General features: G+C 37.0%; 1 protein-coding gene across 1 annotated transcript in view; it reads left to right on the top strand.

The window, feature by feature from the left end:
• PUDP (pseudouridine 5'-phosphatase) overlaps positions 1-21,529 on the top strand; it is a 66,741-nt gene extending 45,212 nt beyond the window's left edge. Inside the window, exon 5 of the mRNA XM_040056446.2 lies at positions 20,733-21,529. Within this exon, the coding sequence (XP_039912380.1) occupies positions 20,733-20,909 (177 nt within the window). The 3' untranslated portion in view covers positions 20,910-21,529. The remainder of the gene's footprint in view (positions 1-20,732) is intronic.
• The last annotated feature ends 3,397 nt before the right edge of the window (positions 21,530-24,926 follow it).

Here is a 24,926-nt window from a genome sequence, read left to right as displayed (position 1 = left end):
ACACACACCTTGCTTAAGTGTGTTGCAGCAAAAGCAGAGTTCACTCCCTTAACAAATTTAGATTTCACAGGTTTCACTGTTATTGTACATAGAGTGATTAAAAGGCAAATGAGCTAATATCCCAGCATTTGTGTGTACCCAGTTTAGTTTAGTTCTGTCGTGTAAAACACGCCCTGAAGTGATGAAAGTGTATAGCAGGTGAAATCTGAAAGGCTGTATCTATGGACTTGAGAACAGAATGTTTCATCTTGTCTGCCTTCCAACCAAGACGTGGTGCCAAGTCCAAGGAAATTCCCTTTTTCTGATTTTGTAGCTTTTTGGAGAAATGAGGTTTTTTGCTTTTATGTATGCATCCAAAATTGCCCAGTCTTAACAGCTTGTGTCTTTTTATCAGGAATTAAAAATATCTAGCAGTTAGTCTTTTGTAAAGCATAATTGGAAAAGTAGTTTCAGCACATTTCTCCACTGCCAAGAAAAATTCTCCATAGAGAACACAACAGCAATCTGGAACTTTTGCTTTCCTTTTAGAGCAGATCAGAAGAGAGTTTTATCCTTGTCTTGTCCACTGTGTGGACTACTTCCTGAAAAAATGAAGGAAAAATATCTTTTTGCGCACTTTTGAACCTGAGAAAATCAGTCTTCCAACCTTTGGGCTTCCTTGGGAATTGTCCTAGTTACCACATGATGCATCAGCTCTTTGGTCAGAAAGAATTCCTGAAGACTTTACTTTTCTTGTTCTGCAATGTGACTGAAGGCATTTCTAGTTGTTTTTTGATTATTTAGTGTACGTTGCTGGCCTAGTTCTTGAATTCCTGCTATTATGGGGCACTGCAAAATAATAAACAGCATAACTTTTTTTTATGTGTTCCTCTCCCTTCTGGATAAACTATTAATATCGGACAAACACTGGAAAAATTTAAAGGAATAAATTATTAATAAATCATAATTTTAAATTGCATACTAAGCAATTTAAAGTAATTAGATATTGAACAATATAGTTTTATATCAATTTTTAGAAGTTTTACAGCTTGGGATGCAAAGATGCAGAACTCCAGTGGAACAATGCACTGTTGAACAGCCTGTTGGCTGAATCCTGCACCTTCCTCAGTTGCTACATAGTCTAAGCATGTAGCCCTTACTTGTGTCTCCCAGGCTGGATGACAAAGACTGTTAGGAAGCTTGCCTTCCAGCTGTAGAGAAAAGAACACGCGGTGTTTCACCATGTCTTACAGTCTAGGACTTTTGAAGATCTGTTTGTTACAGCCCATAGGTAGAGGGTGTGACATTGGTTATAGATTCTTGACAGGTGAAACAAAGGCACTGGACCACATGTCAGGGAATTCTTATGTTTTCTTATACAGTCTTCTGAACTGTGGCAACCAGCCCAATGTTTACACTTAAAAGGTATTGGCTAATACAACCTTAAATTCTTACAATGCATTTCCACAAAAGGTATTGGCTAACAAGCCCTTAGTTTTGTACAGCACACGTCACAACTCCCACAAAAACCTCTTCAGAAGGTACTGGCTCACAAACACACTACCACACCACTGCACAAACATAATGAGTTGGGGAACTCAAGCTGGGGAGTACAAGTCTTAAAGAGGAGCAAGAAGTTGGCTCAGGACAGCACTGCTCGGTCTCCATGTGACCCTCTCCTCTGATCACCTTTCCTGTAGCAAAACTGAATATTTGAGACAAAACATGCTTAGATCTGGTCCTCTGCACTGCTATACACAGGCATCCTTTCCCTAAATTCATAATAGGCCACTATTTTATACTTAAAAGATAATTAGAGGAAGGAGACTCTTTGTTTGTTTGTTTGTTTTCAGGCATTTTTCCAATTATCACGCTCTCAGTTCCTGTGATGGATTTACTCCGTCCCTTTTCTTCTGAAGCATTTGTACTTGTGTGTTCACATGTGCACTCAACCACACTCCCAACCTACCCCTCCCCATGCTAGCAGTCTTTATTATATATTTGTGGAAGAAAAATGAGATGTTGTATGGCTTGCAAGTAATTTAACTTTTAAGTGTTCCAGACATTGCCCTTGTTACTGCAGTGCATGTTTATTTATGGATGTATTTGTCTTACCGAGATGAAAAAAGTCATTGAAATTCCATGCAAAAAGTAACCTGGTCAAGGTTTGCTTTCACTGAAGGTATCTTAATGACTGGAAGAAGAAAGAAGGATTATAATTAGTTCTTAGTCTTTGGGGTACTCTACTTGGGGGGGGGGGGGAGGGGTATGGAGAGGTAGGAATACTTTTTTTCCCTTGCATTTGTCTTGATAATGTATCAAGTAGCTGCTAAGGGACTTGATGAAATGTGATGCAGAATAATAAATTATGCTCTGCAGCCTTCTTTGCTTCTACGTGAGGTGAGTGTGTAAGCACAAAGAGACTTTGCACCTCCAAATTCAAAAAACCATTATATTCAGATTAGCAGGTCACTGGAGATACGTTGCTAATTGTTTTAGGGAACTCATTATGTGTATTATCACATATTAATTATGCATGGTAAGTAGGAAAAAAGAGGGGGAAAATCCTTGTTTTATGATAACTTGCTCACTGAGTTATCTTTTCTTACTTTCAAGACCTTGAGCATTTTCTTAGAGTGCCAAACAGCAGTCATAGAATAATTAGATTTTAATTAACAAGAATTTTCACAAAAAAATGTTTTTAATGTCTTTTGAGTTATAGCAAGCATGAATAAATCCTCTTTCAATAAGATCTAGTGCACTGATTCTCTCTGTATCTGGAGTTACCTTTGTAATCACACAGAGCTTGTTGTAACAAGCAGTGGTTTCAGGACAAAGAATGAAAACTGAAAGAAAGAATTGCATGCTTGGCAACATTTTTTGGTTGCTTCTTTGTAAACTACTGTCATAGATAAACCTCTGGAAACCTTTGAAAGACTACAGTCAGCTATATGTTGTTTTAATGCACTAAGGCTAGGTAATGATGAGTTTATTTTTTTGCTCTTCATTTAAATTACTTGCTCTTTGTGGAGATGTGGTTGTAGCCAGTTTTCATAGAGTTCGTATTACATGGTAGGGTTCTTATTATTCTGTTGTATGATAAAGAATTTGTAAGAGTCTGTCTTTTTGGCATGATTGCAGAAAACCTACATATAAAAACATCAATTAACACTGGTAAATTATTTATAGTCTAAACAAGGCAAAGCTTTTTGCTCAGACTCATTGCTGTATCACAAAGTGCGTGCACTTAGAAGGTGATTACAAAGTGTACTCCATAAAGCAGTATTGGAGATTTTTTTCCATTATTATTGTGATAGGTGTTATAAAGATTAAAGATCTTGTAGTATACAAAAGAACTGAAGACATCAAGACTTGACTGCAAAAAAAGAATGCTTAACATTTCCATTTCACCGTCTTTTTATCTTAGAATAACAGCATAATTCAAAGCTAAGAAGGAAATGGTTCAAGTTAAACTTCAGTAAGACTGAAGTGATTCTGACTTAAAGCAGAATACAATTCCAAGCAGTAGTAGAAATGCTGCCCTCCTATTCCTTATAAAAAGAAAAAAAAAAGAAAAAAAAAGCTTTTCATTTTTGTTTAAATGATACTAAAGATAGGAATTTCTGTTCATGTGCAGATTCAGTGTCCAGTCCAGCTTATTTGGTAGCATCTCTGATGACAGCTAATAATCACAGCTTAACAATCACCTTTTAGCTAGGGAGGGTTAATTTATGCACTTAAATTCTTAAATTCTCCTCCCATATCAAGTTGCTTTTAACAAAAAACTTTAGAGAGTTCCTTTTGTCCTCAACTTCAGAACTATTACAGACTCAAAATATTACTGATTCAAAAAAGTGCCATGGGCAAAATCATAATAGTGTGTAACTTACTGCTTTTTACTTTCAATGATGCAGTTATTCCAAGCAAATTAAAACAGAACCTTTCATTTTAGAAAAAATGATCGTGTATCTGAGGTAGAATGCATTTGCAATCTTTTAGATTAGCTACAATATATAGCTGTGATATCAGTTGCAAGTTTTTAAATTTCCAGGCTAAAAATTTTGATTGAGAAGATTTTTATTTTTAATTTCAGCAAAAAATGTTTGCAGGTTTTTTAAGATGTTCCTCACAACATAATATTTTTGCAATTACAGCAATAACTAGTACAATGGTCATATGATAATTTCATGAAGAGTGATATTATGTAGAGTAGATGTTTGAAGTTTGGAAAGATGGAAATCCTGTAGCCAGGTGTTCTAGAAGTCAGGAATAATGCTATGACTCTATGATACTATGACCAATACTGCATCTGGAATCTCTCCTGGTTTCCTGATGTTTGTATGCTGCTCAGTGTGGTCAACATATTTGCATTTAAGTACATGTTAAACTGTGAGGGGATAAAAAGCATCTTATTCACGTATGCTGAATCACAGGCATGGAGACTGCTCTTTACAATTGTTGGAGCACTATGAAATAAATGTAAACATCTAAGACTATAAGAAGTACAGATGTAGCTTGTAGAAACTAACCACTATACACACACACTGACTGGCATTTTTTAATGAACATTGTGGGTTTTTAGTGGACAAGATTCCAATTTCTTATTTTAGATGGCAAGCAAGTATTGTCCCTCAATTCTCCTCAGAGCTAGAGTTAACAGAGGTCATTCCTGATAGAAATAAGTAAATCAGACAGCTTTGCTTTCACCTGTGTTCTCTGCTGCCCTGGTCCAACAAGGAGCAAAAGCGATTTAGGCAAGACAAATTTTAGTTCATAGCCCAGCATTAAGAAAGGGAGGAAGAAGAGCATATACCAATGATTCCTGAAAGAGTGTATTTTTAAATATACTGATGGAGAAGAATGAAAAATGTAGGCATAAAGATTGTACAAGGCACAGAGGTCAGCATGGTATAAGACATACAGTTGAAAGTGGGAGAAAGAGATAAAGAATGCAATTAAGTGAAAGGATAGAAGATGTCTAGGGATTAGAAGGAAAAAAAAGCAAGACATAAGTAATTGTGGATAAGATAATATAGGGCCTTGAAGGTGAAAATGAAAACCTGAATTTGTAACTGCACTAAGTAATCTATACCTTCATTATAAATAATAAAGAGTTAATAATGTGCAGTAGCCCATTTATCCTTACGGCTTTCTCAAGCATTTTGTAGGGAGCATAGATGAAGAGTGAGGAAATAGTCTATAAGTTAATGATGTATATACTGAAATAGTAAAAACATTTACTTTTTTGAGGCTAAGCATTCTGTCTCAGGAGGATTGGTAGATGAGGTGACAGACCTAATGTTACAACAAAAACTCTTCAAACATTTAGAGTCAAAATTTAAAATCTCATGAAGGTAGTGGAAAGAAGAGTCAGCTGTAAATGTGTACTTTGGCATGTCTCTCAAAGTAAGGAAGTTTTCTTTAGAAACACTGATGTCAGAGTTTCATCTTTTATTCTAGTATTGCATTCACTAGTAATTCCAAAGTGTTTGGACAATTTATTATTGTCCTTTTCTCCTGCCTATTGATTTTTTATTTTTTTTTTCCCCCCCTTATCATCTTTGTAATCAGTTGAAGAGCAAGTGTGCTTGAAAGGTGATTGTTGACTTTGAGTAGGCTGGTAGAAAACTGTTTTGGTGATATGCTCATATTTACAACTCCTCTTTACAGCTAATATTAGTGACAGCCTTAGTTTTAAGATGATTAATATTTAGTTCAGTAACTTCCTTGTTTCTCTGATTTTGTTTAAATAATACAGTGCTAATGAATGGTGAATGAAATGTTTCATAAGCCAAATACAACTTCAGTGTAGTTTTTCTCAGAAATTTTGAAATGTGTCTATTATTTGCTAGAACAATTCAGTCACACCAGCTTTCACACCACTTTTAAAAATCTGTCAATTGAGTCCTTAGATTCTCTGTCTGAGTTGAGTATGTGATCTGGTTTGCTGTAAAGTGATTACTAGTAAGAGCTTCAGGCTCAATGTCAGTCCAAGGATGAAGAAATCCGTCACAGAATGCTGTATTTTAATAAAAGGATTTCAGTTACTCGGAAGTATAAAGACATAATAATGCTTGTGACATGGTGTGGTGTATTTCTTTAGGATCAAACTGAACATTGGAATAATAGCAGTATTGAGAAGAAAGGAAAAATAGGATGTCTGATTTGAGCATTGCTTTTTCTTCTATTGATTTCTATATTTAGTGTAGTGTATGGCATGTCAGGACCTGGCTATAAAGACCTGTAAAAGAAAGTACTTGGATTCCTGGCCTTGCATGTTAGGAATCATAAACTTGCATAGAATTGGATGGATCCTAAGGAAGATGTTCTACCAGATGCAGAGGTTGGGGTTTGTGTTAAAATAAAAAAAAGCTGAGGTGACAGGAGGTGGAGGATCCCAAATCACACTTTCCCAACAGTTCCTACGCCTGTCACAGAAGGCATCATCTCATCAGGGGCACATCTCTGTATGGTCAGGGCAGCACAGAGTCCCAACAGCGGACAGAAGCTCAGATTAAGAACTCAAAGGGAGGGACAGCCTGTTGGGGCCCTCCCAGGGCTGTTTTAGAAGCACTATCAAGGTAAATCTATGCTGGATCAATCCTTATGGACTGAGGGGAGATGCTGCCTAGGGTGTGGCATTCAATATGTGATGCAGAGGAAGAGAATTTGGGATTTGATCAGGATTTATTAAAGGGTAATAGAGGGATAAGGGGTTAAAAAACATTGGAAGTGTGTCGCTAGAGGACATGAAGAGAAATGATACTCACACTTAAGTCCTCAGGGCAAAAAGAAGGGAAGTTTCTTTAGATGACCTTGTTTATATAGATTCTGGACAATGACCAGGGATTGGAGAACAAGGTTACCACCTCTCCATCTCACTGGCCAGTTAACCAATTGTCCCTCGTCAGAGAGGAATGCAAAAAACAACTACTTTATTTATGTTACAAGCATGAGAAGACTCCACTACAGAAATGTAAACATTCAGAAGGCTAAACCTCAGGGCAACAGATGTGTAAACAGATGACACATTTGGCTGGCCATGCACTGCTTCTTAGCAGTGCAGTCTGTCCTGTTAGCAAATTCCACTTCTAACTCTTCCTGGCTGAAGGGCATCTGGTCTGTGGTCTCTGTGTGTGTGGCCAGCAACAAGACCCAAAGATCCAGTTAGAGGCCCATGTGTTCATGATGCCAGCAGCTGAAGCAAGCATGGATCTGGATGCTGGTAACTGGGCAAAATGACGTGCCAGCCCGCAGCCTGAGACTGCAGGTCATGGGCCCAGCCCAGGCATCTGCAGAGCCAGTGGCCAGGCTGAGTGCCTGGCATGTGAGCACTAGAGAAGAGGCAGCTGAATGACCCTGTGGGTCCTTGGGCGTGCTGAGTATAACTGGATTGATCTGTGTATTTAGCCTTATGTTTGTTTGTTTGTTTGTTTATTTATTTATGTGTGTGTTTGCTGGTGTCTTTTGGGAAATATGTGCTCAACCTTGCTACTCTTTGGGCTGGGGGTATGAAGCTGTGGCTGCCTCACTTTTGTCAGGCTATTTAGATGAGGCTCTGTCCCCAAATAGCAATAACCCATTCCCTAGCATCACGTTTCTCTCTATGAAGGGAGACTGGATAGCCTGGTCATGTTCTAGGTATGTATCATGCTCCTTCTGTTTCAGTCTCCTAATAAACTGTCTCCTTTCTAAACATCTCTCAGAGCCATTTGAGCTGAGCTGCATAGCAGAGAATAAGCAAACATGGAGCTGTCTCCCTATTCTGTTTCCTCTTCCCCTCTCCATGCTGCGCAAAGATGGGGGATGTATTCTCAGTTGAGGTAGTCGCCATAAAAGTCTGTTTTAATTTCTAACTTTATGGTTTTTTATATATTTGAGCAAATAAGTTTGTAAATACTTCTTTCTTTTTCACTTAGAATTTCTCTTACTACCCTGCCTTCCTTCTTGCTTCAAGAGGAAGAAAAGGAGTAGATTGTTTAAGCAAAATCTGGATTTTCTGTTTACAGAGCAGTAAATGTTCTTAAATGAACTGCAGTTGTATATGCTGTAAAATTGCTTTTGTTTGACACGTTAATAAATCTTAAAGGTCTGAATGACTAGAGATATTAAAAGCTTATGTTGCCTGATAAAACCAAACAAACCAACCATCTTTTTGCATTTCTTTATAAATACAGCAAAGTGCTCAGCGTTATTTCAAGTGACCATGGCTTTTTTGGGTGGGGGTTGTTTGTTTGTTTGTTTGTTTGGTGTGGAAAACATAAACCAAAATCACCTTAATTGGCAAATGTTTAAAACAAGTACCCGTGTTCGTGGTGTAGACACCTTCAATTAACTTTTGCAGCAATAAGCCTAGGAATTTTAGAGAATTTAAATCAGTGTTTTCAAACTTATACCTACTTATACCTATGTTCATCTTGTGGGGTTACTGTTATGTCACTTTCATGCATAGTTATGTGAGACAAGTCTACTCTGTATTTACCCTGCAATAAGGATCCTTCCATCAGCTGGATTTAGGTACTCAGTTGTCCCTGGATCCCAGTCTTGCACTTCCGTCATGCCACAGAGTCTCTCCTGTGCACACACAGACATATCTCTTGGACAGCCCCAGATGCCACAGTCTTTACAGCGGCTGGCCAAGGCTGCCCTGTGCCTACCCTGTCCCTCCAAGAGCCAGAACTGACTGTGCTTTTGCCCATAGAATCATGCCTGGATTCCAGGACACTTCAACTACTTACCAGCTACTCCAGCATGCTCTTTTTGCTAGCCCTCACACCCTCACTTGCCCACCCATCGTCACTGCCCTGCTGCACTGTGGGCATTTGGGACTCCTGATCCCATGGCAGGACTGACACTGAGACCTCCATGCACTTTTGAGTGCACAACAGTAAGCCCTTGACCACAAAAACCATTAGAAGTGGAGTTTAATTGGTGGAGACAGGACAGACTACACATACTGATGCAGCTATGACCAAGAACAGATGGACCCTACTAACACCCCACCAGGCCCCTCTGTCTCACATTCCCAACAGGGTGCCCTGACCCATGGAGCTTCTCCTGTTGGCAAGTCTGTGTGGGTCTGGCCTTGTGGCATGAGGAGTGGCTGGACCAGGGCCTCACAGGGCTGCTGGGGCTCATCCTGCCCCATTGGGTAGCACAGGAATGAGCTTCTGGTAGGCTGATGGTGTGTGTGACTGCTGGGTTATGTCTGTGAGCAGCTGGCCAAGGGTGTTTCAGGCTGCCCCCACCTGCCCTTGTTGTTACTGCCATTCTTCTTCCCCTGTACACTTCTATCATATAAACTAATGTGTGTGCACGTATATGTATGTATTCCTGTATATGAAAATGTACAGATCCCCCTCTGTAGAAACTTGGCAATTTTAAGTGCTCATATTCCAAACAAGTTCTTTGAAATTAGTAGCAATATGATGTTTCATGACCACAGGAAGGAAAGATTCTTATTAATTAAGATCAGCCTACCTGAGTTCAAGGGAAGTAGTAAGGAAGGCAACCAAAGCAGAGGGAAAAAACTTTTTTAGTTTATAGAGGAAGTAGAACCTTGGCTGAAGAGAACCTTGGCTGGAAGCCTGTGGTGCTACCACTGCAAAGCAGAAGAACGTCTGTTTGAGAAAAACATTTTGAGTGACATGAGCAACATCTTCGCTCTTCATCAAGGTGTAAGATACTGGGTATCTATGTGAACTAGCTCAAAAGGACAATTGTCACTTGATTTTGTCAGATTTTCTTCTTGGTACTTTTGGTAACAAGGTTAAAATGTGACCTAGTTAAGCGTATAATAACAGTGTTTCTAGAAAGTGTTTCTTTCCAATTTTAAGCCATCATCTTGCTATCCGGTAGAACTACATGTTAAATTCCTACTTTTGCTGTCATTGAGGAGACTGTTTTCTATGGCTTTAAAAGTATTGAAGTGGTTTTTTCTGCAGATGCAGGGTCAGTGGAGAAAAAAGATTTCTCACACTGTTCTGTTTGCTAAGACTAGAACATACAAACCTGTGAAGACTATGAAAGAGGTGTTTTTAGCCACACCTTCAAGACCTGCATACCCAGAACATAAATCCCAGAGTCAGTCTTTATGTGAGGATGAGATTTTTAGTCCTCAGTCTTTAGACATATTTGATATTTGATTTATCAATTTGCTCAATTTAATGATGAATCTTACCTATAGCTCACTAGAAACAGCTGGAATTAATTAGGAAATACTTGAAATATAATAGAAATAGAATATAATAGACCACTACATCTTCTTTAAAAAAAAAACAAAAACAAAAGGAAAAAAAAATTTACCTGAGCCGTTTTCTTTGTGGTGAATCACAAAGTTTGAGATTCTCTTTTGCTTATTCATCTGACAGGCAGCCTATCCTCTTTTAGTTTTTGTAGTCACAGCATATTTCACCTGGTAGCCAGAACAAATAATTCAGTGGACTGTGAGGCAGTAATACTTTTTCACCTTGACACACCTGCTGCAGTCTAGTTTCCCTAGGGAATCTTTATATAATGTCTGGGTGCTGAAGCTTCCAAGTTATTGGTAAAATGCTACTCGTAGCACTCAGTTGCTTGTCAATTTATCCAGATTTTTGGCAATATCTTGGCATCTATTTCTGAACTGATTGTGTTACTGTATTAGAGGTACTTTCGTTCAGGTCATGTGTTGTGATGGTTAGAGCAATATAAATTCACTCCATCCAGTATGCCACGGTAGTCTAACTAATATATAAATACACATAATTTGGTTTTAAATAGAAGAAAAACAGAATGGCCTGTGTTTACGCAGAGACAACTTAGATTTTTTTTCCAAACAAGTCTGTGTTATAAGCACATTAGCTCTCATTTAGGTGCTTCTCCATAATTTGACTGCAGGCATTTGCAGACAAAACAATTTGTCTTTGACTTAACTGTGAAGAAATGTGTTTATATCATTATTGGGGTGACTGAGACACTTCCTAATGTAGTGTTTTATATTCTCATCATAGGCTTCCTAATGGTCACTTAGCAGTACGTTTTGTCTGTATTTTTTGCACATTTGTCATTCAGACCTTTAAATTTAGAAGTTCCATTACAGTGCCGTCTGTCTCTGCACTAAAGAATCTAGCTGCACACTTTTGAACAAGGTAGAAAACCCAATTGATTCCCTGTGGTCAGACAAAATGTAATTACAATGTCTGGTGGACAGTGAGTTGACCATGAGCCAGCAATGTACCATTGCAACAAAGGTGGCTGATGAGGAGGAGTCTTGCCAGCAGATTGAGAGAATTGATCCTGCCCCTCTACTCAGCACTGGTGAGGCCATACCTGGAAAATACTGGGTGCAATTCTGCACTTTCTAATACAAGAGACATATTGAGCTGCTGGAGGGGGTCCAGCAAAGGGACACCAAGATAATTAAGGGACTTCAGCATATCGCGTTTGAGGAAAGGGAAAGTGATCTTGGAGCAGCGAAGGCTCAGGGAAACATTAATACAAGTAAATACCTGAAGAGAGAATGCAAAGATCCAGGCACTTTTTAGTGGTGCCCAGTGACAGAGCCAGAGGTAGTGGACCCAAACTGAAAGACATGAGGTTCCCTCTAAGCGTCAGTAAACACTCTTTCAGCCTGAGGGTGACTGAGCACTGTTGCAGGTTATCCAGAGAGGTGGTGGAGTCTCACTCCTTGGAGATACTCAAACACTGTCTGGACCTTGTCCTGGGCTGCAGGTGTCCCTAGTTGAGCAGGAATTGGCACAGGTGACCCTCAGAGGTTGCTTCCAATCTCAGTCACGGAATCACAGAATCACAGAATATTCTGAGTTGGAAGGGATCCACAAGGAGCATGAGTCCACCTCTTCAGTGAATGTCCCGTACAGAGATCAAGCCCACAACCTTGGCATTACTAACACCATACTGTAACCAGCCATCCTGGAATCATGTGATTCTGAGTCCATACAATACTTATATATAATTTGCTTATTTTCTGCATATATATGTATATTATGTGGGGTCCATTACATAGCAATAAGTAGTTAATAATCACATAGCAAAATAATATGGTAGCAAGCTTTAGAGTAAGAATTCAAACAGTCACAGAGACGTGGACACAATTTAAATGGGAAACTAGTCCTCATCCCTTTCTCGTTGAAAGTCAGCAAATGTAGAATACTTCAGCAGATTCACTAAGTGATTCTTACTTTTAATATAAAATCATTATTGTGTTGGATGAACAAGGAGTTTTCACTTAAGCATATGGCCTGATGAAGCATTTTGAGGAATTTGCCCATGAGGAGTTGTTTGCAAACACGTGGTAGTTTTCCTTTTGAATTAGTCTGCCATCTGTCATCTTTATACCCTGTTGAATCTGAACATTATTTGTGGTTGAAATATACAGAACAGGAGGGGGTTTTAGATAAAAATGATATTAAGAATTTCTAATGAGAACCCAGATACTGATAAACTTGTTTCTTTGAAGAACTGAGTACCCAAAAGGAGTTCTGGCAGAAGTTATGTGACAAGCATTGTAACTAGTTGCTGATACCATGGCTGGTATTCCCAAAGTAATGTTCGTGTTAAGCCAGTGTCATGGCTCTGTTACTGATCTAATATATATCTTCAGCTGACTAAGCCTTATGCCACAGAGAGAGAGAGACTGTCTGTATGGAGACCATATATACCATGCATTTATCCATATGCATACATGCATAGAGTTAAATAAAGATGTTGTTCTATTTTTGTTCATCGTTTGCTTTTATGCATTGATTTATATGCATACCTTATTATTTTCATGGAAAATGACCTGTTACTCTTCCTATAAGCATGCCTGAGTAAAAATAAGAACTGAGAGCCTTTGGTTGAAGTGACTATTAACATTCTCTTATCTGGTAGAATTGATCTAATAGAAAAATAGGTACAGCTTGATAACTGTGTGTCGTCAATGCATTTTAAAAAGTGTTTCTATGTGGTATATAAGATAGCTAGATCATATTAGGGGAATTTCAACAAAAGGATGTTGAAATATTTTAAGACTTAAATAACTTGTTACATGTGAATTCATTTTAGGAGTATATTAATTTTCTTATTTACAGAAATATTTGGGCTTGGAGTTTACAGTATGAAGAAATTTTCTAGAGGAGCAGTCTGTTTTAATGGTTGATTCACATAAAACTGCTTGATATTCACTGGCTTTCCGTCTCTGCATTTTTCATAGCTTGAAATATCTACGTAACTATTGCTTCCCTAAAATAAACAAAGGATAAAAAAGCTGATAAAAACAAGCTAGAGATTAATGTAAAAAACACAACTTTTCTACTGGAATATTAAAAAAATTAATTATTACTCTTTTTTTAAACTTTCTTCTTACTATTTAGTACATTCTTATTAAAAATGTTGGTTTTACCCATAATAATTTTATTGATCTAGTAGAACTTGAGTGCGCTTACAGTTAGTCCCTCATTCAGGGTTAGGAGACTGGGTCCATTGAATTAATTATTTCTCATAATAAATAGTTCAAAAAGGGTATATCATACATAGCGTATGTAGAAATAGCAGTTTTATAATTAATTCTTTTACTTTTGGTGGTAGATTTCACATTCTTTAGGAGTACTGTATTTAGCACACAAATAATTCCTCAGGTAAAGAGAATTATGTAAGAAATTTTGAGTTTTCAGTTTCATTTGCTTGCAGTCAAAGCAGCTCTGCAAACTAAGAGGCTGAGAAATCATCTTTTGAAATCACAGGGACAGTTACTTAAATAGATTAGGTAATTGATGTAATGAGGCTTTTCATTTCAGATGTGGTATTTTTAGAATGCTGTTGCAAAAATAAATTATGGAATGATGACATTCCGAACCATAACCCAATGCCCACAGGTGGGCTATTGTTGAAAGAGCATGTTCATAAGTACTTGCACAGCCGTTTTTTGGGTTTACATTGACAATCAGCTTCAGGCATCCCAGGTATAATAAGATGGTAGGTTGAAGGGATGAACCTGTATGACTCAGATATTGCCCAAAAGGAACATTTATATTCTTCTTAACTTTAGGAGTTAATATTCTTTCCAACCCAGTTTTGTACATTCTTTTCCACTTTCCTCTGAAAATCTATATTGAGAAGAGAGAATTGCCAATTTTAATGTTGGGTTGTTGGTGTTTTGTTTTGGGGGTTCTTTGGGTGGTTTTTTTTTGTTTGTTTGGGGGTTTTGGGGTGGTTTTTTTTTGGGGGGGTGGTTTTTTTTGTTGTTGTTGTTGTTGTTGTTGTAGTAGTTGTAGTTGTAGTTGAAATACATGGAAAATAATTATTAGAACTTGGTTGGTGTTTTGTTGGTTTTATTTAAAGGTGATAGTTTCTGGCTTTGTGCTTGGAGTTTTATGCTAATAATCTTAAGTATTTTCTACAAAGACTTTCAGCTTTGAATTTTGGAAGAAAGGCTCTTTTCTTCCTGACCAGGAAGAGTTAAAGTGTAATGCAGCTATATCTCACAAAGTCGCTCCAGTCTGGTGACGCTCTTGTGTACAGTTCAGTGAGAAGCTTGTACTGAATAGAAAACAAGGGACCTTTTCCATGACGTTTTTGCACTCCCAATGAAAACCTGTTTAAAGGTTAATGCTTCTTCTCACCCTTTCTCTCTTTATTGAAGGAATTAGGAAATGACATTATATCTGAGGCATATGTGGGCTGTTATTAACACTTCCATCAAAGATTATACAATCATTAAATAATGCTTAGATAAAATTCATGTAAATTTCACTATGCAGGCTGATCTTTCTGTGTGGGAAAATAACTCTGGTCAAGGAGGCATTACAGAACAAAACCAAACTATTGCCAAAATAGATTTTAAAAAAATTAGCTTGCTCCATTAGAGTCAAGTACCTTCTGCAGCACCTGCTGAGGCAGTTGTAGGCAAGTGATGGTGTCCAATTACCCAAAACAAACATGAAGGGTACCTGCTCTGGTAGCCTGCACCTGTGGGTTTGTCCACATTCCCTGTGGCAAAAAGTTAATTGCTTTTATTCAGAAAATATTTTTGGTGCCTACTTCCAGTTACAGTTTGAGAGTTAGAATTTGATGCATCAAAACAGTTCCTCCTTTGGGTGTACCTGATTTGTAACTCTGATGTGTTTTTTCATTAGATGAGCCCAGCCTCTTCTCCAAGGTGTAGAGTGATCATGCAGTAGGCAACAGGCAGAAGGTGGGACACAAGAAATTCCTACATTCTTGGAAAACCATTTTCACCATAGGGCTGGTTTCACCATATGGTTTCACCGTATGGGAACAGGTGTCCAGGAGGTGTGTGGAATCTGCATACCCAAAAATGCTCAAAGCTCACCTGGCCAAGGACCTGAGCAACCTGCTTTGGCTGGATGTGTGTTGAATAGGGTGTTTCCAAGGCCTTCAGGCACCCCCTCAGTGTATTTTGTCCTGCTGGTCTGAGCTCTGCATGCAAGGTGCCATGCTTGAATATGTTGTGTATTACATGTCAAGGAAGTCAGTGGGTTTGATAAAGATAGTTCTCTGTGGAGGGGAAGGCATCACAAATTAACTATTTCATTGTACAGAATTACGAGATAAGTGACATAAAACTCCAGCATGTTATGCAATACGAGTAGCCTCGGTAGAGAACATCTTGAGTATTTGCCTTGTGTTCTCCATAAAAGAACAATACCCTTCTATGGCTAATCCAAGCTGCAGTTGATTGAGTTAGATTTCTGCTGCTGGGATAATCGGACACTGTTTCAGAAACGCCTGAGAATTTCTTGAGGCCTGTAACACAAGTTACCATACAAAGTTCCCAGTGTGCTGTCCTCTAAACACACAGTGCTCTGTGAAAAGAGTGCTCCAGCCATCCGGAATGATCAGAGTAACCCCGCATGTAAATGTGACCTTCTCCCTGCCTCACAGAGCCGCTGTGTCTGGGGCTGATTGTCACTCACAGAAACACTTCCTTTCATTTGATCAAGTCTTGAAAACAAGCAAGAAATATGAAATTTCTCCTCCTTCTTCTCCAAGGATCCAAACAATTTTATTCCTTCTGACCTTCCTTGAGATGATATTCTGTGAACTGGTTGGTGAGAGAGGAACTGCTAGTGTGGTCTGAAATGTAAAGTGATATTTATGTGAGAGTTATAATCCCAGAGTAAACTAATTATGTGCAGATGTAACACTTTCTTTTTTCTTTTTTCTTTCTTGAAATTGTGCTAATGATTTTTTGTTTTGTTAGTTTTATGGTAAATAATTTGATTCTTATATTGGTCTGCAATAAAGTCCTAGTAGTGAGCTAATAAAAATCTAAATTAAAAAGCATATGTGCATGTAATTTCCAAACTGTTCTTAATATGAATCATTGACTCATAAAAAATGGTGGCTGTAGTTAGTATGCTAAATGATTTTAAGTTTCCAGTTTATTCATTTGTTATAGCATTTAAAAACATCTTGGCTTACTCCTCATTTTCCTTAATGAAACTAGGGGCTTGTGGGGCTGTAAGCTGCATTACTTTGTTAACAGCATATTTAATATGATTCTGTTATCCCTGGCTGGTCAAGTTGGCCCATCCTTAAAATAAAATGAAATGTGATTCATTATTGTATTTACAATTGGAATTTTTCCCAACTATATCTGGAAGGAGTGTAAATCCAAAGATTAGGAGAGAGACATTAATCACATTATTTCATTATTGTTTTTTCTTAATTCATCAGAAAATTAAGACAGCAGGAGACCAAATTTCAAATATTGCAGCTGCTTAAAATGGATTAATTCAATAATGTTTAAGTAACTTTGATGGTAATTGGGTCAATTTTCCCCTTGTTCCCAGGTATTTGGAAAATCAATACATAGGAAAGAAGAAAACATAAGCTGAACTAAAAAATAGCCCAATATCTGTGTTGTGATGTTAAAATTGCTGTTTCCTCTCTCTTTTTGTGAATTTCCACCACCTCCCATAAATGACAAACAGCACCTTTTTAGCATCTCAGCATTTTGTATGGGATATGGATGGATCTGTGTTATTATGGTTCTTGGAAATTTCTGTGTCACTCATATGACTAACACAGTTGGTTGGTACTGAAATTATTTTGAAAACCTAAAAGAAATTAAGCAAGGAAAAATTACAAAAGTTGTTGAACAAACTACAAACCATGATTGAAGTAATAATATCCTTCAGACTGATAATTTACATCTTAGATGCTACTTAATTTTGAATTTCAACCATATATTATGGACTAGTTTTTCACAAAGAAAATAAAAATACTTCTGGCAATGAACAGTCAGTAAGTTATCTTTAGAAATGAAAGTCCTGAGCATGTTCTAGTTTATGGAAATCAAGTGTCATTCTGATATCCATGTGACCTGGCTGTACTTGGTGAATTTCTTCCTGCAGCTTGTCTTGGGGCTTTTTGTTTGGTTTGGTTTTGTGGGTTTTTTTAGAGATATGATGATATTTAAATTAGTCCTTAAACACTTACAGAAGACTGTATTGTGCATATATGCATAAATTAATGTATAAAAGTACCAAATATTTCTACAGTGCAAATTTTACAAATCACCCATCAGAGTTTTGACCAGCTGATTAGATTGTGAAAGGGGAAAACATCAATTAAAGAAGTTACAGAGTATAAGATGCAATCCATCAGAAGCCCAAACATAATATGTCACATTCTGATACCAAATGTTTCTGTGCCATTTGAGGACAGATGATGAAAACTTCCTTTTCATTCTTTCTTTAAAGAACAATAGCTGTTAGTGTTAAACTTGCAGATGAATTCTGTGCATATAAATCACATTTTTAGTCTCATCCTTCAGTCTCTTTTGGAGCTGATATAGTAGTGTTGTATGTGGTCAAGGATACTTGTTTGATAAGCACTCCCTATGCATATATATTACATTCACAGGTCTTCCAAAATCTTAATTTTAAAACTGATTTTAATCTTTTATCCTTCTGGCCTTCTTGGTTATCACTAACCACAATAATACTTATGGATATCTCTGCTAGTCACATAATTATTCCATCCAGACTTTTGCAGTATATAGGGTAGAGAGGGCCTGCTGTACATACCAAGAGCCTAAATAGCACTCTTTTCTTATATTCTTACATTTAATGTTGGAGGATGAGGTAATGCGGTGCTACAGTAATATTATTTCTTACTCTGGTTAAGTGATTAATTTTTCTCTTTCTAGATTCATAGAGTAAAATATAAATTAATATACTTTGCTATACTTTTCTAAGCATTTAGTTAATTCCAAAGTGAGAACTGTCCTATATTAGTATGACCTTTTGAGAGATCTCTCATAAGAGTAGTATTGATCAGTGACACAAGTTTTAGAAATAATGCACAGAAGCAGCCAGAATCTCAGCTGAAGTCTGTATAAATCTCATCTGTCTCTCAGTTGGAGTGATGCTGATGTTGCAATACTTATGCAAAATGAGAAAGAACTTGGCTCTTTCATATCTCTAAATTTAGTGTGTGGGTGGTCCAGGACGGTGAAGAGTTTATAACATCTCTGTGTATTAATAAATCTGTTTTGTGTGTGAACCTCTGTAAACCTTTCATCATCCATGAAAAATGTTACTGTGCTGTTGACAATAAGTTTCAGTAGAACAAAAGACTTTAAGGAAGAACTAGTACACTTATTTCCTGTAACACGCAAGACACTGTAGTTATGGGTCATTTGCCTGGTGTCTTTGGTAATTAAGAGTTTTAATTGTGTCTAGTTCCAGGGAATTAGTTAAGCTTTCCATTATGCATATTGCCTTCCATTATCATCGACTCCTCTTGTACAGTAAGCTTAGTGACATCATGGAAGTCAATTAGGTCTTTCAAGGCAGAGTAGTGAAGTACATTCTTTTGTATGAGCTGGATCAGAAAAGGTTTCTGAAAGGCCTTGATAAGGCTCTTCTGTGCAACATTTAAGCTTATTCTTCAAAAAGCAAAGCCTGCCAGAGTTTCATTTATTGTCCTTAGAGTGCTTAAGGTCATGAACTTAAGCTATTGTTATGAACAAAACCGATAGGCAGAGCCAGGCTTCCATTCTAATAGCAATTGTACCAAGCTTTCCAGGATCAGCTGGTTATATATTTGTAGTTAGTAATTGTGATAATGATCAACATTTGAAAGTATCACGTTGTTCAAACTGGAATGCAGTGACTGGATGAAGGAAATGAGCACAAAAGAGATGGGTGTGATTCCTTTGGCTCACAAAAAGCATTAATTAAATTTTACTTTGTTACAGTCAAGGTAGAAAGCACCTTTTACTTTTCTCTTGACAGACTCCAAGTTGTTATTGATATGTTGAAAGGCAAGAATCAATATTTTAAAAATAAAGGAAATCAGGAGAGGTTTCTTTCATTTTTCCCCTTCCACAGTCTCGGATAAATGTATATATAGAGAGAGCAGATATTTAATACATCTTTCAAAATCTTTTTATTTGAATGTAATAAAGCTTTTGCAAGTTGCAACTTGGTTCCCTTAGAGCAGAGCTGAAACAAGTACTGTGCATCCTTTATGTTCTGTAGTGAAACAGTTATGTGTTTGAGAACCTAAAAGGTGCAGTATGATGTATGGTCATAGAGTCATAGAATATTCTGAGTTGGAAAGGACTCACAAGGATCATGAAAGTCCAACTCCTGGCTCTGCACAGGACACCCTCAGGAACCACACCATGTGCCTGAGAGCATTGATTAGCAGATGTGAGGAAAATTGCCCTAACCATCCCAATAGCTGTTTTCAATTACTAAAATTACTTGTGGCAGTGATTTTGGCATTAGTAGCAGTGCTAATAATATTGATAATAAATGCAGTTCAAATGGGAGAAGTGTTAGAAACCATGTGTCAGTATAGGTCAGAATTTTTTAGGTCCTTGGATGCTAAAAGTTGCTTTGGGTTATCCATGACCAAAAATTCAAACTGAATTTGAACTTCATGAACAGGAAGAGGCAGGAAGAGATGCTTCATTATATAAATTCTGGAAAGAGGTCCAGAAACATTATCTTTCATTATATAAAATTTCAGATTATATGATTTATATATCTTTGTTTATTATTCAATATTCTGACATTAAATTATAAAATCCACATAAATAATGCATGATTGTTTTTAACAGCTTTGCTTCCAAACTGCAATCTGGAATGATTGTGGCTATTGTAAGGCATTGAAGTTCTACCTAACTAAACTCTCTCTTCTCTAAATGTAACCATCCAATAGAATTGCTTATTTTCTTTCTCATTATTGCTTTGGAAGAATTAAGCAAATAGAGTACGACTTTGACAGCACTCTTCTGATAAGTAGTGTCTGTCTCCACTCATCCAAAGTCCTACAGTTGACCTAGGTAATTTATTGTTCCCCATGTCTTGTGTATATAGGAAATGCCATACCTGTGAGTGAAAGCACTGCTTTTGCCTTTTTGCAGGTTGTAAAGTTGGTTTGGAAAAGTTAAACTGCCTGCTTATAAAGATATTGAGGCACTTGCTTAATTTTACTTTAAGCTTATGATTAAACACATCCCTATAAAAGCACTTAGGAACATCTGGATAAGCAGTTTCTGGGATTTAAGTAAGTGTATTGATGTATTTTGAATTGAAATTAATTAAAGGTTAATTGCCATGCAGATGTTCAAACTGAGAGGTTTGCTCTTGTTCTAATTAGAGGTGTCTAAGCCAAGAACAAAATTTAGTTTTCCTACTAAGCTTCATTCAGGATCATTCTTTTAAAACAGGCTATTAGAAGTCCATAGTAACATTATAATTATTTTTTCCCCCCACCTCCTTGTTTCTCAGTGTCTTGTGTTTGAAGATTCACCACAGGGAGTCAAAGGAGCCCGGGAAGCAGGAATGCAAGTGGTTATGATTCCAGATGAAAAATTAAATCCAGATCTTACAAAAGAGGCAACATTGGTGCTGAAGTCCATGGAAGATTTCCAACCAGAACTGTTTGGTTTACCAGCATATGATTGATACTTAATGCCTATGAACATGTTCTTAACTGGAGATAAATTAAAAGTGAAATTAAATTTTGATTTTATGATTGCTTTTCATCTGTTACTCTCTTCCTCAAAACTAGAGCACAAAAGTCCTGTTAGCACTCAGTCTTTTGCATACTACCTTTGTTAAATGTCTGGGATGTTTATGATGTGTCCTTTTGAAAAATGCTAAATTAAAGCAGCATCTTTCTATTATGTGAATCCAGCCTTTTTCTATTCACATCATAATGTTTTCTGGGAATATAATGGAACTATTTAGATGATTTATTGTAACGGCATTGGAAGCTTCTTTTTCTGTTTCCACTTGGATTACTTACTGTTTACATCTTAATCAAAAATCTGTTCCGGATTGTCTTTTATCCCATTAAAAATTTTTGACACAATTATTGCTATCAATATGTTTATTCTTTTCCTCATCCCGTTGACGCCTTGGAATGGCTACCTAGAACAGAGGCTAGACAATGTTAAAAGAATAAAGTGTGTGTTTGATAAAGGCCTTCAAACCTTGGGCCGTCAAAAGCCTCCCAGAGGCTACAGCCATGATAGACAATGGTCACGAGTTTTTCAGACAGATATGTTTGGTCTATTTGCATATCGGGGTTAACTGTACAATTACAGCTTCAGGTAGTGAAGTCATATTCCCCCAGCTCACTCTCACTCACAAAATTCACTTTTGTTTATAGTTTTCATGGCCTGAGGCTGTAGGGTGTCCTTGTGTTCCAGGCCCAAAGGAATTGTCTTGTCTAACCACACCTTGAAGACAGCAGTTTGTTACAGTGTGTTAATTGGGTTTATATTGTGTTTCATTGGGTTTGTAATGTTTTCCCCTTTCTCCTTGGAAACTGTATCACGTGGTTTATCCCTGCTCTGCCCCGCCCATCCTCCGACACTGGAATGTAACCCAACTCTGTTCCAGTCCCACTTTATCCCTGATTGGGTAGTGGCTTGTCCCTGCCTCTGGGCCCTTCCCCCCTGGGAAAAAGCCCTGGGAGAGGGAGGGGTGGTCTCTTTTGCATGGAAACAGGGACAAGGAAGGAGCTAGCTACTGGCTCCGGACTTGCTAAGGGGCTGGAACCCAAATAAAGCCTTGATTCCCCCCTGGAAAGAGCAGACTCTCTTTCTTTATGCCATCGACAGTCATCTGGGTCTCTCAAAAGAACTCCCACAGCAGTTAACACTTTATATGAAGTTTAGAGTTATGCACTAATGCAGCACTGGATTTGAAAAATATAAAGGCTAAAATCTTAAGGCATCACCATACTTGCCCATCTATTCCACTTGGATTGTGTTGTCTTTGTTCTTTTGTTCCCCGCTTTTTTGTAACATTGTACTTTCTGTGTTTGGTTTCTTAGAGGTTGAATGAGATGACTTCCAGACATGCCTTAAAACCTCAATTATTCTGTAATTCTGTTGTTATATTTTCTGATTTTGATCACCTGCTAGGAGATATACAAGGTTATATGACCTTGGAATTTAGCCAAAATGTTTTGTATCTTCTTTCTTTAATTTCCTTTTATCCTTCTTATAGTCCATGTCTCATGTACCCTTCTTTTTCATTCTTGTGAAATAAGTATGTCTTGTCTCTGTGCTTCAATTCTGATAAAGCTGTAGCCCTAACTCCTTTATCCAAATAGCTTTCTGTAGGCTGTCCTTAATTTCCATTTTTATCTTGTCCTTGAGCCCTTGTTTTTTGCCAATTTTCCTACAGAGAGTTTTGCTATGTGTTTTTAAAGTGCAGAAATTGAGGATTTGGTTAAGATAAATACTTAAAAATTATTTTACTGGCTACCATAATTTTTATTAAATTTTTCTTTTGTCAGATGTCCATCTTACTTCTGTCTCCTTCTGGTATCTTATCTGTACAAGGGTAAGGGCCTCTTTATATAATGCTAGATACATGGACGAGTTTTGGTGGAGTCCACAATTACATCTATAACATGATGGAAGCAGTGTCTTTTAACTTTTCTAAAGAAAGCTATAGTATTTATGTGGCTTTTTGACAATTTATAAAATTAATTATTGTATTCAGCACTTAAATCCCTACATATCTAATGAGTATCCATGAGGTACTTCACAGTCTTGGTAAAATATCAAACGCCATAAAGACAAGAAATCTGAAATACTTTAAAACAGATAATTTCCATGTATTATGAGAAGGCTGCTCTGACCTTGGGTTTTTAAATATATGTTTATATATGCTCTTCCTCACAAAAATATTTTATAGGCATTCTTGGTGTTTAACTGTTTTAGATATAACAGTGTTTTGTCAGGAACAGAAATAAATGAATTATAGACCCTTCAGTATTCATAGTGAATTTCCTTAATTTTCTTCCTTCCTGTATTTATAAAAACTTCAAATTTTTACATATTTTATGTGGACTGTTATTACTTTCTTTTATAGTAGTCTGTTTATATCTCAAGAAATTAAGGACATTTTTTTCTACAGAGTCAGTCAGATCTTACCTAGATTATGCCAGAATATTTTTATACATATAGTATACTGCTTTGCAGTTAAATACTTTCCATTCTAAGGATCTGAGGGCATTAAAAAAAAAAAAAAAAGAAAGAAAAAAGAGAAAAGTAATTATTGATTCAGTGTAAGTATTCTTCATAGTATGTTGTTTCTTCTGGCCATGGATATTGCTGTCATAACTGTTGTGTTGTAGTAACAAAAACTAGTCCCATCTAACCCGAACTCCATTTCTGGTCTTCCCAGACAAGATAACAAAATTATTGCTGTATAATTCCTCCTTTGACTTATGTTACATAGCACAAAGTTTTACCGTAGAGTAATAATTCTGAGCTTTCAAGTGTAAAACAGGTGCCTGTTGGGATCTCCTCCGTTCATAATTACTGAATTTCAACAAGGAAGTTAATATGTAGAAGAAGCTTTAATAAGCTGTAATTAGTAACTTTTTCAAAGTTTTGCATCTATTTAATTTAACTGGTGAATTTTGCAAAAAACAGAAGTGAGACATCTCATTTATACTTTGAAGGAGTTGTCATCAAAGTAATGGTTTGGGGTTTTTTTAGATGTAGATGCAATAAATATATCACTGACAAAATCAGAATTAATTCATGACCATCACAGTAAGATCAGCATAGTTCTAATCTAACAGCCTTATCTTTATGAAAATGAATAATCAGGAAAATACTGTTCCTTAACTCATCAGCTAATCCTATTGCATACAATTATTTTTCCATTTATTTAGTATCCCACCTGACAATTGATAGTGAAATTATGGCCCCAAACAGAAGTCTGTGAACCTGAGCCATATGCCATAACTTTCCCATCATTCTGGTAAAATTTCTTCCATGTACTTTTCAGCTTGTTGTTCATCAACTTCCTGGTCCTGTACTGAGCCATTTAACTCTTACTAAAGTATACTAAAGTAATATTGACTGTTGTTAGCTTTTCTTGACTGAATGAGAAATCAAAACAGCACACAAAATTAAATCCTTCTTCTACAGTAGCCCTAAAAATCCTGTCATCTTCATTATATTCGAGGGAGATATTCATGTCACCAGTAGATGACTGTAGCCCGCCTGATTAACCATGTACCAAGTATCAACATATGTTTGTATATATTTCTTTACCCAGTTTTTTGGTTGGATTTGTGGCTCTGTAGCTCAATCATCTCAACAACATCTGTGTCAGAAAAGAAAAAAAGGAAAAAAGGATTAAAAACTTGGATCCCCTCCCTTCCTTCCATCTGCTGCTTTCCAGATGAAGTCCTGTTCTGACTGAACTGAAAAAAAACCATACCAGATCCTGGCTACCGATCATGAGAACATGTGAGCAATCAGGACATTTGAATGCTCCATCTGTGTTTTTATGAAGAGGACTGTTAAAAACTAATCCAAAAAGTCTATTCTCTAACTCAGCAAACAGGCTTCAATCCTAGTAAATAGTTAACACATGCTTAATTCATTTTTATTAAGTAAAGAATAAGCACCAGCTTAATTTTAAGGATACATTTAATTTTATTTG

This window comes from Hirundo rustica, chromosome 2, assembly GCF_015227805.2.
Source record: "Hirundo rustica isolate bHirRus1 chromosome 2, bHirRus1.pri.v3, whole genome shotgun sequence".
In the NCBI taxonomy this organism is placed as follows: domain Eukaryota; kingdom Metazoa; phylum Chordata; class Aves; order Passeriformes; family Hirundinidae; genus Hirundo; species Hirundo rustica.
This window is presented reverse-complemented; position numbering and strand designations above follow the sequence as displayed.